At 43.0% G+C, this 15271-nt stretch overlaps 1 protein-coding gene across 12 annotated transcripts in view; it reads right to left on the bottom strand.

The window, feature by feature from the left end:
- Positions 1-15271, bottom strand: part of PTPRA (protein tyrosine phosphatase receptor type A) — a 154509-nt gene that overhangs the window by 51374 nt on the left and 87864 nt on the right. For 5 of the 12 annotated variants that reach the window (XM_089308164.1, XM_008256241.5, XM_089308166.1 and 2 more), the window contains one exon: positions 5289-5315. The exons of the other annotated variants lie outside the window; for them this stretch is intronic. In XM_089308164.1, the coding sequence (XP_089164290.1) occupies positions 5289-5315 (27 nt within the window). The remainder of the gene's footprint in view (positions 1-5288; positions 5316-15271) is intronic. 12 annotated transcript variants of the gene reach the window in all.

Genomic DNA, 15271 nt, shown 5'->3' with positions numbered 1-15271 from the left:
CACACTTACACAGGATTAAGGAGGTTATAATAACCCTCTAGTACTGATCAGTTCCTTTCAACACTATCCCCATATGCCAGTGTTTTCATATATACCAGGGTTTCTCAATCTTACACCAATGACATTTGGGCTAGGTAATTCTCTCTTGTAGGGGTCTATTGTGTGCATATCATTGCTGGGTACACTAGGTCCATAGAAGGTTTTCTGGGTGGGCCCTGCTGGTATCCACGATAACACTAGGCAGTCACAAGAGATGAAGGGGAAAAGAGGAAGAAAGGCTCTCCATCTAGACGACATCTGTGTCCTGTTCCAATTTCCTGAACCATCACTGGTTTAGAATATGTCCTTGTTAGTACTCCTGAAGAGACATGGACTGTGAGCACATTCCAGGCCACTTAATGCTCCAGGGCAAAGCTTACTAACACCAAGAACAATTCTAACTCTGGGAACAAATTAACAAATAGAATAAATCTTTAAAAATATCCTGGAGCCAGGAACTCAATCAGGGTCTCCCATATGGGTTGTAAGGACTCAACTACTTAAGACATCATCAGCCTCTGCCCCCCAGGGTACCCATCAATAGGAAGCTGGACTCAGCAGCAGAGTCGACCCTTCAACTGAAGCACTCCAAAATGGGATGTGGACATCCTAAGCTGTGTCTCAGCCACTGTGCCAAATACCAATCCCATTACACCAGTGGTTATTTATTTATTTGAAAGGCAGTTCTCCCATTAGCTAGTTTACTACATAGAAGGCAGGGCTGGGCCAAAGCCAGGAGCTGGAAACTCATTATGGGTCCTCCACATGGGTGGCAGGGATCCAACTACTGGAGCCATTGCCTGCGGCCTTCCAAGGTGCATATTAGCAGGAAGCTGGAATGGAGAGTGGAGCCAAGACTCAAAGTCTCTGGGGTTCAGCAGAAGACTTGTCCTGAGTGGTTCTAAAACTCTAGCTCAAAGACTGCTTCTTTATAAACATTACTATACTATTTTCTGATTTTATCATAGCAATTATATAAATGTATGTGGTTAGAATAGTAGGGTGAGAACAAGTTTTATCTTGAGTTCTTATTATCTATTAAACACCAGTTATAAGGTCTTCATGTGAGAATCCCATTACAAACAAAAAAAAAGAGAACCAAACGGTTATAATAAAAAGTCCAATGAAAGAGGTTTGTACAGAATGTTGTTCAAAACTTCCAGCGCAGAGAATGAATTAATGTCTGAGGCTATGGCAATATGGTACAAAATGACTGTCTTGGGTGCTGCACACCAGGCTCCAGAAGCCTGTGAGTGCCTTTGATTCCAAGTTTTGCACAAATGGCTTAGATTCCTGGCCTCCTTAGGCTCCTATCCACTAGTAATAGTAAGGCTGGTGGGATGGTAAAGGTGATAGCCAGCACCTGCCAAGCAGTTGCTCTGTGCTGACCCAACACTTCATATGCATTATTTCATCCCACACAACAACCCTGCGAATGAGACTTTTTGTTTCTATCTCATTTTGCAAATGGTGACTGTTAGACACCTTCCCACCCTGCTGGTAAATGGCGGGGTTATGCTACAAACCCAGGTGGTCTAGCATCAGAACCAAAATTTTTAACCACTGTGAAATATTGCCTCTCCAAATATTCCTCTAGGCTTCTCATTCCCCAGCTTTAATCTGAGGCTAATTCAAAAAGTTTGTGGAGGGGCCAGTATTGTGGCATAGCAAGTTAAGCCACTGCCTGCAACACCACTGGCATCCCATATGGGTGCTGGTTTTGGCTGCTCCAATTCCAATCCAGTTCCCTCCTAAAGTGTCTGGGAAAGCAGTGGAAGATGGCCCAAGCGCTTGGGGCCCTGCACACATGCAGAAGACATGGAGGTTCCTGGTTTCAGCCTGGTCCAGCTCCAGCTATTGCAATTTTGAAATCCATGCAGTTTGCTCACAATATGTATTTCCTTTGCGAGATCCCTCATATGGATCTCAAAAATTTTTATACCAAAATATATTTATCTTTTAATTCACCTTTTGAAGCATCCACAAACATATTTCAAACCAATTCAACAGCACTTTCTTCAGTGAGAAAATTCTTTATGAATGGCAGCATGGAAGAGCATCCTGCTGACTTCCTGGGAACTGTAGTCCTCTTCAGGACCAATGAACCATTCCCTCAGCTGCTGGATGCGTAGTGGCTAACACTAGCCACGTCTTTCCCCAGAACTGCTCTTGGCCTAAGAGAGCAGATTGGTTCAGAGGAAAGGTTTCATTTGCTCCTTGATTCCAACTCCAGGGCTTCCCGTGGGATTGGCCTCTGCTGTCTTTGCTCTGGTCACCTGGTACCCACTGCATTTACTCTGCCTACTCACCTCTTCTAACTTCACTGCCTCACAATCGCTGCAGGGAGAAAATTCTTCCCAAATAAACCTGCTGCATGCAAATCTGAGTTTGCTTCTCCTAGAATCAAACTAATAAACTGAGTAGTAAAAAATAATGAAGGCTGAGTAACAACTGGAGAGTAGTCATCATGAACCCCGACTTCATGAGGAAGAGACAATGCCAGGCTGAGTTTAATGCATTTCTACACATTTCACAAATCATCCAGATTGACATCAGGAAAAAGGCTCTAAAAAAGCAGCAGTTCCAAAGGGAAAAATGTTGCATGATCTCACTAAAATGAGGCAGGTATCTATATTAGACAAATTTATAGGACAGAAAGTAGGAGAGTGGTTTCCAGAGGGTGTGAGAAGGAGGAAATGGAAAGTTATTTTTTAATGTTTTGAAGTTTGAGTTTGAGATGACACAAAATTCTGGAGAATGATGGTTACACAAAGATGTAAATATACATAATGCCACTGTATACTTTAAAATGGTTAAAAATGGTAAACTTTGTTATGTATAGTTTACCACAATTTTTCTAAAATGCTAGTTCTACCAAAACAATTTAGAATACACTTAAAAAATAATGCACATGAGAAAATAAGCAGTTGCTTGGACTTCAAAAGAGAGGAAGATAAGTTGTCTGAGTTCCTCCTCTCATTTTATTCCTTTCTGCTCTGACAATTAAAACACCAGCTATAACTGTTCAGAAGCACCCCAAGGCCAGTGCATAACTTACAACCCTTAATTCATCTTCATAAAACTATATAATTTGCTTATCAAAGCCACTGTAATGTAAACGTTTCCACAGTTGGCTCATTTCTCAAAAGCCTCTTGTTTGGTTTTAAAACTGGAATGTGATACTGAAATTCACAGCCATAGTTCTAGAGTACTGCTCTACTAACGACCACTACACGATTGGGCTTTCGAGACTACTGAGAATATGTTCACCTCTTTCATTTTCCTGTTTGATCAGATGAATCATACAGTCATTTTTTGACTTAAAAGGAAGATTTACTGGGGACGGTGTCATGGTATAGCAGGAAAAGCCACTGCCTGCGATGCTGGCATCCCATATAGGCTCCAATTTATGTCCTGGACACTCCACTTCTGATCCAGCTCCCTGCTAATGGCCTGTGAAAAGCAGTGGAGGATAGCCCAAGTGTTTGGGCCCCTGCACCTGCATGGGAGACCTGGATGAAGTTCCTGGCTCAGCCCTGGCTGTTGCAGCCATCTGGGGAGTGAACCAGCCAATGAAAGCACTCTCTCTCTCTCTCTCTCTCTCTCTCTCTATCTGCAGCTCTGACTTTTAAATAAGTAAATAAATCTTTAAAAAAAGGGGAGATTTTTATATTAGCATATTTTCCACATGTCACAATTAGCAATGATCTCAGTAATTAGTCTTTTTAATAATAAGACTGAAATTACTTAAATATTAGCCTGTGTATAATATTTGGGAGAAGGAAAGGCTCAACGTAATGAAAACATATATGAGAGGAAGGAGTCCCAGATCTTACATTTAATCCTGAAACTTACCACTTCCACTTGACTTTATTGTAACACTGGTTAAGGGAGCAAATATAAGTATCTATTGTATGAATCTACTAGCTTCTGCATTTGATAGCATTTTTCGCAAGTGAATCTGAATAGCAAGGATACCATATTAATACAAAGTTTGGTTCCTGAGTTTAGGAAAGCACAGGAACTCTCTATATAATATGGTGACACTTTACTTTTCCTCATCAAATACAGTAGCATGGAAAGTCAGAGTATCCGCTTTTCTGACTCAAATGGTCCCTACTTACAGGGACTTTTTTTTTTTTTTTTTTTTTTTTAAGATTTATTGATTTGAGAGGTAGATTTACACAGACAGAGAGAAGTCTTCCATTTGCTGGTTCATTCCCCAGCTGGCCATAATGGCCGGAGCTGCACTGATCCAAAGCCAGGAGCCAGGAGCCTCTTCTGGGTCTCCCACACAGGTACAGGGGCCCAAGGACTTGGGCCATCTTCTACTGCTTTCCCAGGCCATAGCAGAGAGCTGGATCGGAAGTGGAGCAGCCGGGACCTAATTGGCACCTACATGGGATGTCGGCACTGCAGGCAGTGGCTTTACCTGCTATGCCACAGTACCAGGTACTTCTTAAGCCTTCAAATGTTCCACTACTTAATTATTCAGAAAAAATTATACATGGCTATAGAATGGAATCAAAAGAAAGAAATTTCAGAGTCTGATTTGATAAAATAAAAAATCATGACAAGAAAATTGCTTCACATAGTTTCCGAACTCAAAAGTAATGATGTTTCTTAGAATGTTGGATGATCTCTTGTGGTCTTTGATGGAAGCCTTATTGTTGCCCCTGGCAAAAGCTACCACTTCTATGAGGGTAACCATGCTCTCCAGGGATGAAAACCAGAGGTCAACAGACCATCTTAGGCTACAGACTCAGAAAACCCATAAAATTTACATAAAGCCTCAAAGGGTCAACATTTTATAGACTAGGAGAAAAACAACACAAAGCCAAAATGTATAAGGGTAACTGTGGCCTAGAACCCAGAAATTATCACTAAAGAGCAGCCTGCATCCTATTCTGGTGTTGGCCTGGCCCAGCTCCAACTACTGTAGGCAACAGGGGAGTGAACCAGAGGATGGGACATCTCTGTCTGTCTCTTTCTTTCTACCTCTCAAATAAATTAACAAATACGTGTGAAAGTACATCATGGTTGCTAGAATCTATCATCTATATTTAAAAACATATTGAATACTTATTTCTATTATTCTTCTCTAGGAAATTAGTATGGAAACAACTTAAGGGAAAGGAAACAGAAGACACAGTCACAGATGCACAAGGTTACCACAGACAGAGCAGAGGTGACACAGATGGGTACTATACACAGTGAGAGGGACAACAGATACAAGGTGAGCGGCTCACCTCTTCTGTCCTTTGAGTCAGAATTACCTGTGTAATAAGTGAAAAACAGAAACATTCACTCAGGTTAAAGAAAAACATTAGCATTCAATTTAAGGCAAAACAAAACAAACTTCAGGAATAGAGATACTTCCCTCCAGATGTTGGAGTTAGAATGAAGCATCCTCCAACAACTGGAAAGCAAGACTGCTCAGATCCACTAAATTTTAGTCAGTGATCCGGCCTCCTCCTGAGTATACAAGCAATGGAGCATCAATACTCATAAAAAGTACAAGAATGCAAAGAGAAACACAAACACAAGATGTTAGAAGGATCTTTTTATGTCCTTTGGACCATTAAAATAAAAAGGGCAAAATTAAGTAAGGATATAGAAGACCTGACAAGAGGTAATTAAATCTAATTGGTATTCACCAAATTCTTTGTACTAACAGATGATACCTGTTTTCAAAGGCCTTGTGGGGTGTCTACAAGTCCTTATAAATGCCCAATAAGATAAACAGCATAGTATTCTTTTATCATGATGCAATAAGATTAGAAACTAACAAAGAAAATATTTGAAAATTAAAATTAGAACCAAAATAGAAAAATTATCTAAAAATAACAAAGATCAAAACACTATTGGGCCGGCGCCGTGGCTCAATAGGCTAATCCTCCACCTTACGGCGCCAGCACACCGGGTTCTAGTCCCGGTCGGGGCGCCGGATTCTGTCCCGGTTGCCCCTCTTCCAGGCCAGCTCTCTGCTATGGCCAGGGAGTGCAGTGGAGGAAGGCCCAGGTGCTTGGGCCCTGCACCCCATGGGAGACCAGGAAAAGCACCTGGATCCTGGCTCCTGCCATCGGATCAGCGCGGTGCGCCGGCTGCAGCGGCGGCCATTGGAGGGTGAACCAACGGCAAAGGAAGACCTTTCTCTCTCTGTCTCTCTCTCACTGTCCACTCTGCCTGTCAAAAAAAAAAAAAAAAACACTATTAAGGTAGAACCTGCCAACTCTCCCCCACTATCTGCACTCCCTCTGCTTGTCTTTGGTACAGAACCCATTTTTAGCTGAGCACAAAGCTGCCTAAAGATTACATTTCTGAAACTCCTTTTTACTAGATGTAGTCATGTGATGAAATTTCAAAAAATGCAGTATGAATACAACCAATATAGGTAACTTCCAGGTCCCATCTTCTAGAAAATAGATTGTCTCTGGCCGGCGCCGCGGCTCACTAGGCTAATCCTCCACCTAGCGGCGCCGGCACACCGGGTTCTAGTCCCGGTTGGGGCGCCGGATTCTGTCCCGGTTGCCCCTCTTCCAGGCCAGCTCTCTGCTGTGGCCAGGGAGTGCAGTGGAGGATGGCCCAGGTGCTTGGGCCCTGCACCCCATGGGAGACCAGGAAAAGCACCTGGCTCCTGGCTCCTGCCATCGGATCAGCGCGGTGCGCCGGCCGCAGCGGCCATTGGAGGGTGAACCAACGGCAAAGAAAGACCTTTCTCTCTGTCTCTCTCTCTCACTGTCCACTCTGCCTGTCAAAAAATTAAAAAAAAAAAAAAAAGAAAATAGATTGTCTCCAATGTTCTCATGGGCTGAATGCACTTTCTAACCAACACAATTACCTACAGAAATACATGTAGGATATGAATAAAGCCATATTTATGTAAAATTCATAATATGTTAATTAACTATAAATAACAGAATACAAAATTAGGTTTCAGTTCAAGAAGACAGAAAGCACAAAATAAATCTAAAGAAGACTGAAAGAGTAAAAAGAAAAAAGAAATCATTGATACAGGAAACTGAAAACAACAGAATTAATAAATATACAATAGTAGGATTTTTGCAAGAAAAAAGCAATAAACCATGAAAAAAATCTAAACAAGAAAAAATACGTAAAATAAAAATTATTCATGGCTATGTAGGAAATTAATAAGAGACAAATTTTCCTCAAATCTATTCAAATAAATCTGGAAATAAGAATAAAATGCCAACTCTTCATTTAGAAACTCTTCCTGTGAAGTAAAACACAGATATAAATGCTCATTAAAAGAGGAATTGATATATCCTATGACAAAATATATTTACCCGAACTTTGAGTTAATAATGGAAACCCCTTGAAAGTCTCCTGCTTTGAGGTAGGTACAAGACAAGACTGTTTTTACCACTGTTGCCTAACTTTGTAGTTATTTACCAACAAATTAAACAGAAGAAAGAATAGATCTGAAAATTTGGAGGGTATCTGCAGATGAGATGATCTGATGACTTGTGATAATTGTTGAAGAAAACTGCCTCAAGCACTAACACAACTTACTAAGATGGTCAGTACAAAATACAGCTTAAAAAATCAGTAGCTGAGGCTGGCGCTGTGGTGCAGTAGATTGTGGGGAGGGCATCCCATATGGATGCTGGTTTGAGTCACGGCTGCTCCACTTCCAATCTAGCTCTCTGTTGCTGCCTGGGAAAGTAGCAAAAGATGGCCTAGGTCCTTGGGCCCCTGCACCTGTGTGGGAGACCAGGAATAAGCTCCTGGCTCCTGTCTTTGGATTGGCCTAGCTCTGGTCATTGTGGCCATTTGGGGAGTGAACCAGTGGAGAGAAGATCTTTCCCTCTGTCTCTCCTTCCCTCTGTCTATAATGCTGCCTCTCAAATAAATAAAAATAATAAAAAAAACAGTAGTCTTCATATTCCCAGCAGTAGTCAGTAGAAGATTTACTAGAAGACAATATCCATTTATACTAACAAAAATAAAACAAAACATTACAAAAAAACTACAAGGTAATATTTGAACAAATGGAATATACTACATTCTTGGATGACAACATTTTAAAGGTGTTTGTAGATTCTCTGTTAATCTATATATTAAGATCAATAAAAATTATTTTGTCCAGCTAAACAAATTTATTCAAACGCTTTTTTTTTTTTTTTTTTGACAGGCAGAGTGGACAGTGAGAGAGTGAGACAGAGAGAAAGGTCTTCCTTTGCCGTTGGTTCACCCTCCAATGGCCGCCGCGGCCGGTGCACCGCACTGATCTGATGGCAGGAGCCAGGAGCCAGGTGCTTTTCCTGGTCTCCCATGGGGTGCAGGGCCCAAGCACCTGGGCCATCCTCCACTGCACTCCCGGGCCACAGCAGAGAGCTGGCCTTTGCCGTTGGTTCACCCTCCAATGGCCGCCGTGGCCGGCGCACCGCACTGATCCGATGGCAGGAGCCAGGAGCCAGGTGCTTTTCCTGGTCTCCCATGGGGTGCAGGGCCCAAGCACCTGGGCCATCCTCCACTGCACTCCCGGGGCCACAGCAGAGAGCTGGCCTGGAAGAGGGGCAACCGGGACAGAATCCGGCGCCCCAACCGGGACTAGAACCCGGTGTGCCGGCGCCGCTAGACGGAGGATTAGCCTAGTGAGCCGCGGCACCGGGCCTCAAACGCTCTTAAGAAAAATAATCAAAAGGCACTAGCAGGCCGGTGCCACGGCTCACTAGGCTAATCCTCCGCCTGTGGTGCCGGCACTCCGGGTTCTAGTCCCGGTTGGGGCACCGGTTCTGTCCTGGTTGCTCCTCTTCCAGTCCAGCTCTCTGCTGTGGCCCCGGAGTGCAGTGAAGGATGGCCCAAGTGCTTGGGCCCTGCACCCGCAGGGGAGACCAGGAGGAAGCACCTGGCTTCTGGCTTCAGATCGGTGCAGCGCGCCAGCTGTAGCAGCCATTAGGGGAGTGAACCAACAGAAGGAAGACCTTTCTCTCTGTCTATAACTCTGCCTGTCAAAAAAAAAAAAAAAAAAAAAAAAAAGGCACTAGCAAGGATTATTTATTTGAAAGTCAGAGTTATACAGAGAGGCACAGAGAGAGAGAGAGAGAGAGAGAGAGAGAGAGAGAGGTATTCCATCCACTGGTTCACTCCCCAACTGGCCACAACAGCCGGAGCTGTGCTGATCTGAAGCCAGGAGCCAGGAGCTTCTTCTGGGTCTCCTATGTGGGTCAGAGGCCGGAGGACTTGGGCCATAGTCTACTGCTTTCCCAGGCCATAGCAGAGAGCTGGATTGGAAGTGGAGCAGCCAGAACTAGAACCGGCGCCCATACAGGATGCTGTGGCTTCAGGTGGCAGCTTTATTCGCTACACCATATTGCTGGCCCCGCAAGAATTTCAAAATTAAGTTTGCCAAAGGAAGATTCACCTTACTGGATATTAAATGTTTTAGAAATTACAATGACTAAAACAGAGATGGACTCTATTTAACATGAATTCCCCAAATACCTAACATGTGGGAAGCTAAATGTATATCAGAATTCAATATATAATAAATGTGGCATTTCAAATCAGTGAGGAAGAAACTAATCATTCATTAAGCAGTGCCGGGACAACTAGCTAGCCATTTGGGGTAAAGCGGATCACAGCCCATACTTTCAATCAGAATGAATTCCAGATGGATCAAAGATTTATGCACATACATGTACACAAACAGAAGAAAGAAACCATAAAAGGAAAATCATTTTATAATCTTGGATTATAATTCAGTATCTAGAAAGCATCAGTTAAAACAAACTGACACTTGTATTTTAAAAATTGAAAATTGCTAGTGGTATCTTCTGCAACGCAGAAAAGCCAGATGACCAACAAGGGAAAAATATTCCCACTCTTACCACAGGAAAAGGGATTACTTCTTGAACACATAAAGAGTTTCTACAAATGACTCAAAAATTTAACATTCTGTTGAAAAAAAAATGGGTAAAGAATATCAGCAATGTTCAGGAAAAGAAACACAATCTTTTAAAATATGGAAATTTGATGAACCTCATTTAAGAAATGCAAATTAAAGCTACACTGAGATGTTACTTTTTACCTGCATATTGGCAGGGATCCAAATGTTTGCTAATAAACTGCATTGAAGAGAGAGTAGAAAGACAAGTACTAACTGACATATTGTTAACAGGAATATATTTCCTCAAAGAGGCATACTTGTCAATATCCATCAATTTATAAATGCACATTCAAAATAATTTGTCCTAATACTATTCTCATATGTGTTTGAAATGACAATGCGTCTTATTTACAATACTCTGAAAACATCCTTTACACCACTGAGAGGGGTGACCAGATAAATATGTTAAAGTATACCACACAATGAAGCAGTTCTTTGCTAAAACATAGCACAAGTATGGTAGGCTAGTGATAGGCAGAAATGAACACGATATTTATAATTTGTATTATAAGTAGAAGAAGAAAAATAATAAATATGCTTTTGGTATTTTAAAAGGAGAAAAGAGATTCAAGGGTCAACATTAAAGAAAAATTAAGATTAAAGGATTAATTCAGGATATGTCCAACAGAGTTTTAGAAAAGGACAGAGAAAATGGAAAAGGGAAGAAAGTTTTCAAATACAACAAAATTTTCACAACTGAAGGCCACAGGTCAAAAGAGCCTATCATAAAAACAGACAAAAAAGACTGACATCAAGACATTTCCGTGAAATTTCTGGACATCAATGATAAAGAGAAGATCCCTAAAAGCACACAAAGGATTAGGAATTGGGGATGCAGTAGAATCCTCCAAACCTGGTAATCAGGAGTCGGGAAAATACTTTAAAAATTCTGGGGGAAAAATATTTCCTCAAATTCTATACACAGCCTTTAAGACATTTTTAGGCATGTAAGGCCTCAGGCAATTTACCTCCCACACAGTCCTTTCTCAGGAAGCTAGGGGAGGATGTGCTCCACCAAATGATGAAAGAAGGCTGGAAAAGAACAATACGAAAGCCAGGAAGCAGCCAGGAGAATTCCCAGAATGACAGAACTCGGGCTCTGTGGTAGCCCTGGAGATCCTCAAGTCTAGACTAGAATAAGACAATAGAGGGTTCAGGCGGAATTCTTCTGTGTAAAAACGAAATAACATATTATCTAATTGCTCTGACTTTGTAGAAAACTGTATTGACAGGCTTTCGAGAGTGAGGAATAATAGGCTAGCAATAACAGAAACGTAAACAAAAAATAAGACAACTATTATAACCAGCAAAAAACTATACAACAAAGGAGAAAAAAATCACCAAGTGCACAGCTAAACAATGAACAGTATTTCACAGTCATAATAATGTAAAATATCAAATTCTGACTTAAGCAAGTGCAGAGTCCCAAGGACTTGGGCCATCTTCTATAGCGTTCCCAGGCCATAGCAGAGAGCTGGATCGGAAGAGGAGCAGCCAGGACCAGAACTGGCATCCATATGGGATGCCGCTGCTTGAGGCTAGGGCTTTAACCTGTTGTGCCACAGTCTACATCTACAGTCTACAGTCTTAAAATAAGTATCTATTAAAAGGAGATACTTGTCTATCATAGACCTGTTAAATGAGCGACAGTACACAAAGGAACATGGGTTGTGCAAGCAGTCAGGCCTGGGTTACAGTCTCACTACTCAGCTTTGTATAACTTACTCTGCCTTTCCTTCCTAAGCAAATGAACGCAACTCACAGCATGACATGCATTTAAGTTGTTATTCAAAATCCACATACAGGGGCTGGTGCTGAGGCACAGCAGGTAAAGTCATTGCCTGTGGTGCCAGCATCCCATAGGGATGCTGGTTCAAGTCCCAGTCGCTCCTCTTCCGATCCAGCTTCCTGCTAATGTGCCTGGGAAAGCAGCAGAAGATGGCTCAAGACCTTGGCCTTGCAGCCATTTGGGGAGTGAACCAGTAGATGGAAAGCTCTCTGTCTCTCTCTCTCTCACTCTGCCTTTCAAATAAATAAATAAATAAATAAATCTCACACACACACAAAATACATACACAGGGGACAACATTGTAGCATGGCAGATAAAGCCACTCCCTGCAAAGCTGGTATTCCATAAGGGAGCCAGTTCATGTCCCAGCTGCTCTACTTTCAATCTAGCTCCCTGTTAATGGCCTGGGAAATGCAGAAGACGACCCAAGTGTTTGGGCTCCTGCTACCCATGTGGGAGACTCGGATGAAGCTCCTGGCTCTTGGCTTCAGCCTGGCTCAGCCCTGGCCATTGTGGCCATCTGGGGAGTGAACTACCAGATGTAAGATCTCTCTCTCTTTTTCTCCCTTTCTCTCTGTAACTCTGACTTTCAAATAAATAAATAAAATCTTTTAAAAAAAAATACACACATACATTCTTTTGTGTTTGATAAATAAAGGGTTCAAAATTACATATGCAATATGAAAGGAAGAGAAATGCATTAGGATTATCCATTAAAACAAAACAAACAGTACTGGTGCCTACTAAACTGATTTCATGGTCATAACCTGCACTTTGAAATGTACTCCACAAATTGGGCTGGTGCTGTGGCATAGTGGGTAAAGCCACTGCCTGCAGTGCTGGCATCTCATATGGGCACCGGTTCAAGTCCCAGCTACTCCTCTTCTGATCCAGCTCTCTGCTGTGGCCTGGGAAAGCAGTAGTGAATGGCCCAAGTCTTTGGGACTCTGCACCAGTCTGGGAGACACAGAAGCTCCTGGCTTCGGGTCAGCACAGCTCTGGCTGTTGCGGCCATCTGGGGAGTGAACCAGTGGATGGAAGACCTCTCTCTCTCTCTGCTCCTCTTTTTCTCTCTGTGTAAAAACTCTGACTTTCAAGTAGATAAATAAATCTTTTAAAAAAATACTCCATAAATTATGGTTTCATCATTGTAAAACTCCCTCACCTGTAAAACATAAAACAGAATTTACCTCACAGGAATATTTTCTAAAACTTTCATTACAATGTGCTAGGTGTGGTACTAATTACGCTAAAACTAATACTGACTTGAAAGCACAGGGCAAATATCAGACATCATTGGCCTACAGTCCTCTATCTCATCAAGAATAATGGGATATCTTACACACTAAAGTATCTTTTCTTTTTTCTTCTTCTTTTTTTTTGACAGGCAGAGTGGATAGTGAGAGACAGAGAGAGAAAGGTCTTCCTTTGCCATTGGTTCACCCTCCAATGGCCGCCGCGGCCGGCGCTGCGGCCGGCGCACCGCGCTGATCCGATGGCAGGAGCCAGGTGCTTCTCCTGGTCTCCCATGGGGTGCAGAGCCCAAGCACTTGGGCCATCCTCCACTGCACTCCCGGGCCACAGCAGAGAGCTGGCCTGGAAGAGGGGCAACCGGGACACAATCTGGCACCCTGATCAGGACTAGAACCCAGTGTGCCGGGGCTGCAAGGTGGAGGATTAGCCTATTGAGCCATGGCGCCGGCTCAAAGTATCTTCATAAATTGTATTGGTGACTATCAGAGCAACACAGACTGAGTAAGTAGACCCGCCCATGGCCACGTAGATAGTTTATAGCAGAGTTTGGATTCAAACAGGCAGGGTGGCTCTGCAGACTGTGCTCTTAACTGCAAATGTTAAATGCCCTAATAATACAAAACATGATTAGGCTGGCGCCGCTGCTCACTAGGCTAATCCTCCGCCTGCGGTGCCGGCACCCCGGGTTCTAGTCCAGGTTGGGGCACTGGAGTCTGTCCTAGTTGCTCCTCCTCCAGTCCAGCTCTCTGCTGTGGCCAGGGAAGGCAGTGGAGGATGGCCGAAGTGCTTGGGTCCTGTACTTGCACAGGAGACCAGGAGGAAGCACCTGGCTCCTGGCTTTGGATCGGCGCAGCGTGCTGGCCGTAGTGGCCACTTGGGGGGTGAACCAACGGAAGGAAGACCTTTCTCTCTGTCTCTCTCTCTCACTGTCTAACTCTGCCTATCCAAAAAACAAAAAAAAAAAAAACAAAAAAACAAAAAAACAAAAAAACCACGATTAAAGCAGGCAAGTACAGTCTAACTTGTAAGGCACAGCTAAACACTGTCATCTGTGGTAACCAAATGAGTTTCAATTCAGTAAGTAGTTTCTGAATGTGCACCCTCCCCCAACCCCTTGAACCAGACATAATTTCACTTAAGGGAATCTGTCTAAGACAGAAGAAATTTGAGTCAAGCAGATGGAATGGATCACAGAAAAGTGAACAGTGATTTTTCCTGAAACAGGAGTGACAGTTACATGGTAACTGGGGGGCGATCATTTCCTTTAGTCCTCAGAGAAGCCCTCAGGGGGAACCTATAACTCTATTATAGACCAGGAATGTGAGGTTCAAAGAGGTCAGAACCTGCCCTGTAACACCTGGTTTCAGATTCAAATCTCTGATTCTATCCCTGGAGTCACTTACACTTCAGTCCAGTGATTCAAGGAGAAAAGAGGGCTGGGCTAAGGCCCTGAACAAAACAGTACTGCAACCTAGCTGTTTCTCTGACCCTCTCTTCTCTCAATTTTTTTAAATTTATATTATTTATTTAATTAATTTATTTAAATTTATATTTATTTATTATTATTATTTAATTTAAATAATTATTTATTTAATAATTTTATTATTTATTATTAAGAGTTACAGAGACACAGAGGGAGACACAGAATAGAAGAGATTTTCCATCCACTGGTTCACTCCCCGAAAGGCCACAGTGGCTGAGCCTGGACCAGGTCAATTAAAAGCAGCTTTCAGGAGGAGGCTTTTAAGGGTAGAGCTAGTAGCTCTGCAGCTCCATCCAAGCACCTATCTCTTTTTATTTTATTTTATTTATTTATTTATTTTTTTGACAGGCAGAGTGGACAGTGAGAGAGAGAGAGAGAGAGAAAGGTCTTCCTTTGCCGTTGGTTCACCCTCCAATGGCTGGCGCACCTCACTGATCAGATGGCAGGAGCCAGGTACTTCTGGTCTCCCATGGGGTGCAGGGCCCAAGCACTTGGGCCATCCTCCACTGCACTCCCTGGCCACAGCAGAGAGCTGGACTGGAAGAGGGGCAACTGGGACAGAATCCAGCGCCCCGACAGGGACTAGAACCTGGTGTGCCAGTGCCGCAAGGCGGAGGATTAGCCTAGTGAGCCGCGGCGCCGGCGCACCTATCTCTGAGGACAGTCATCGTCAGAGCTGGTGAGTGCAGGTGGCTGCGGGAGCACCACTAATCCAGTAGCAGAAAGGGGCAAAAGACACCTAAGAGTCACTTTTCTCAGGGGAGTTCTCCCATAGCACTTCCCTTTGGTAACT

The sequence above is a fragment of the Oryctolagus cuniculus genome, chromosome 11 (genome assembly GCF_051225735.1).
Source record: "Oryctolagus cuniculus isolate XC-2025 breed Fujian yellow rabbit chromosome 11, ASM5122573v1, whole genome shotgun sequence".
Lineage (NCBI taxonomy): Eukaryota > Metazoa > Chordata > Mammalia > Lagomorpha > Leporidae > Oryctolagus > Oryctolagus cuniculus.
The sequence above is the reverse complement of the archived record's forward strand: the minus strand, read 5'-3'. Positions and strand labels throughout refer to the sequence as shown.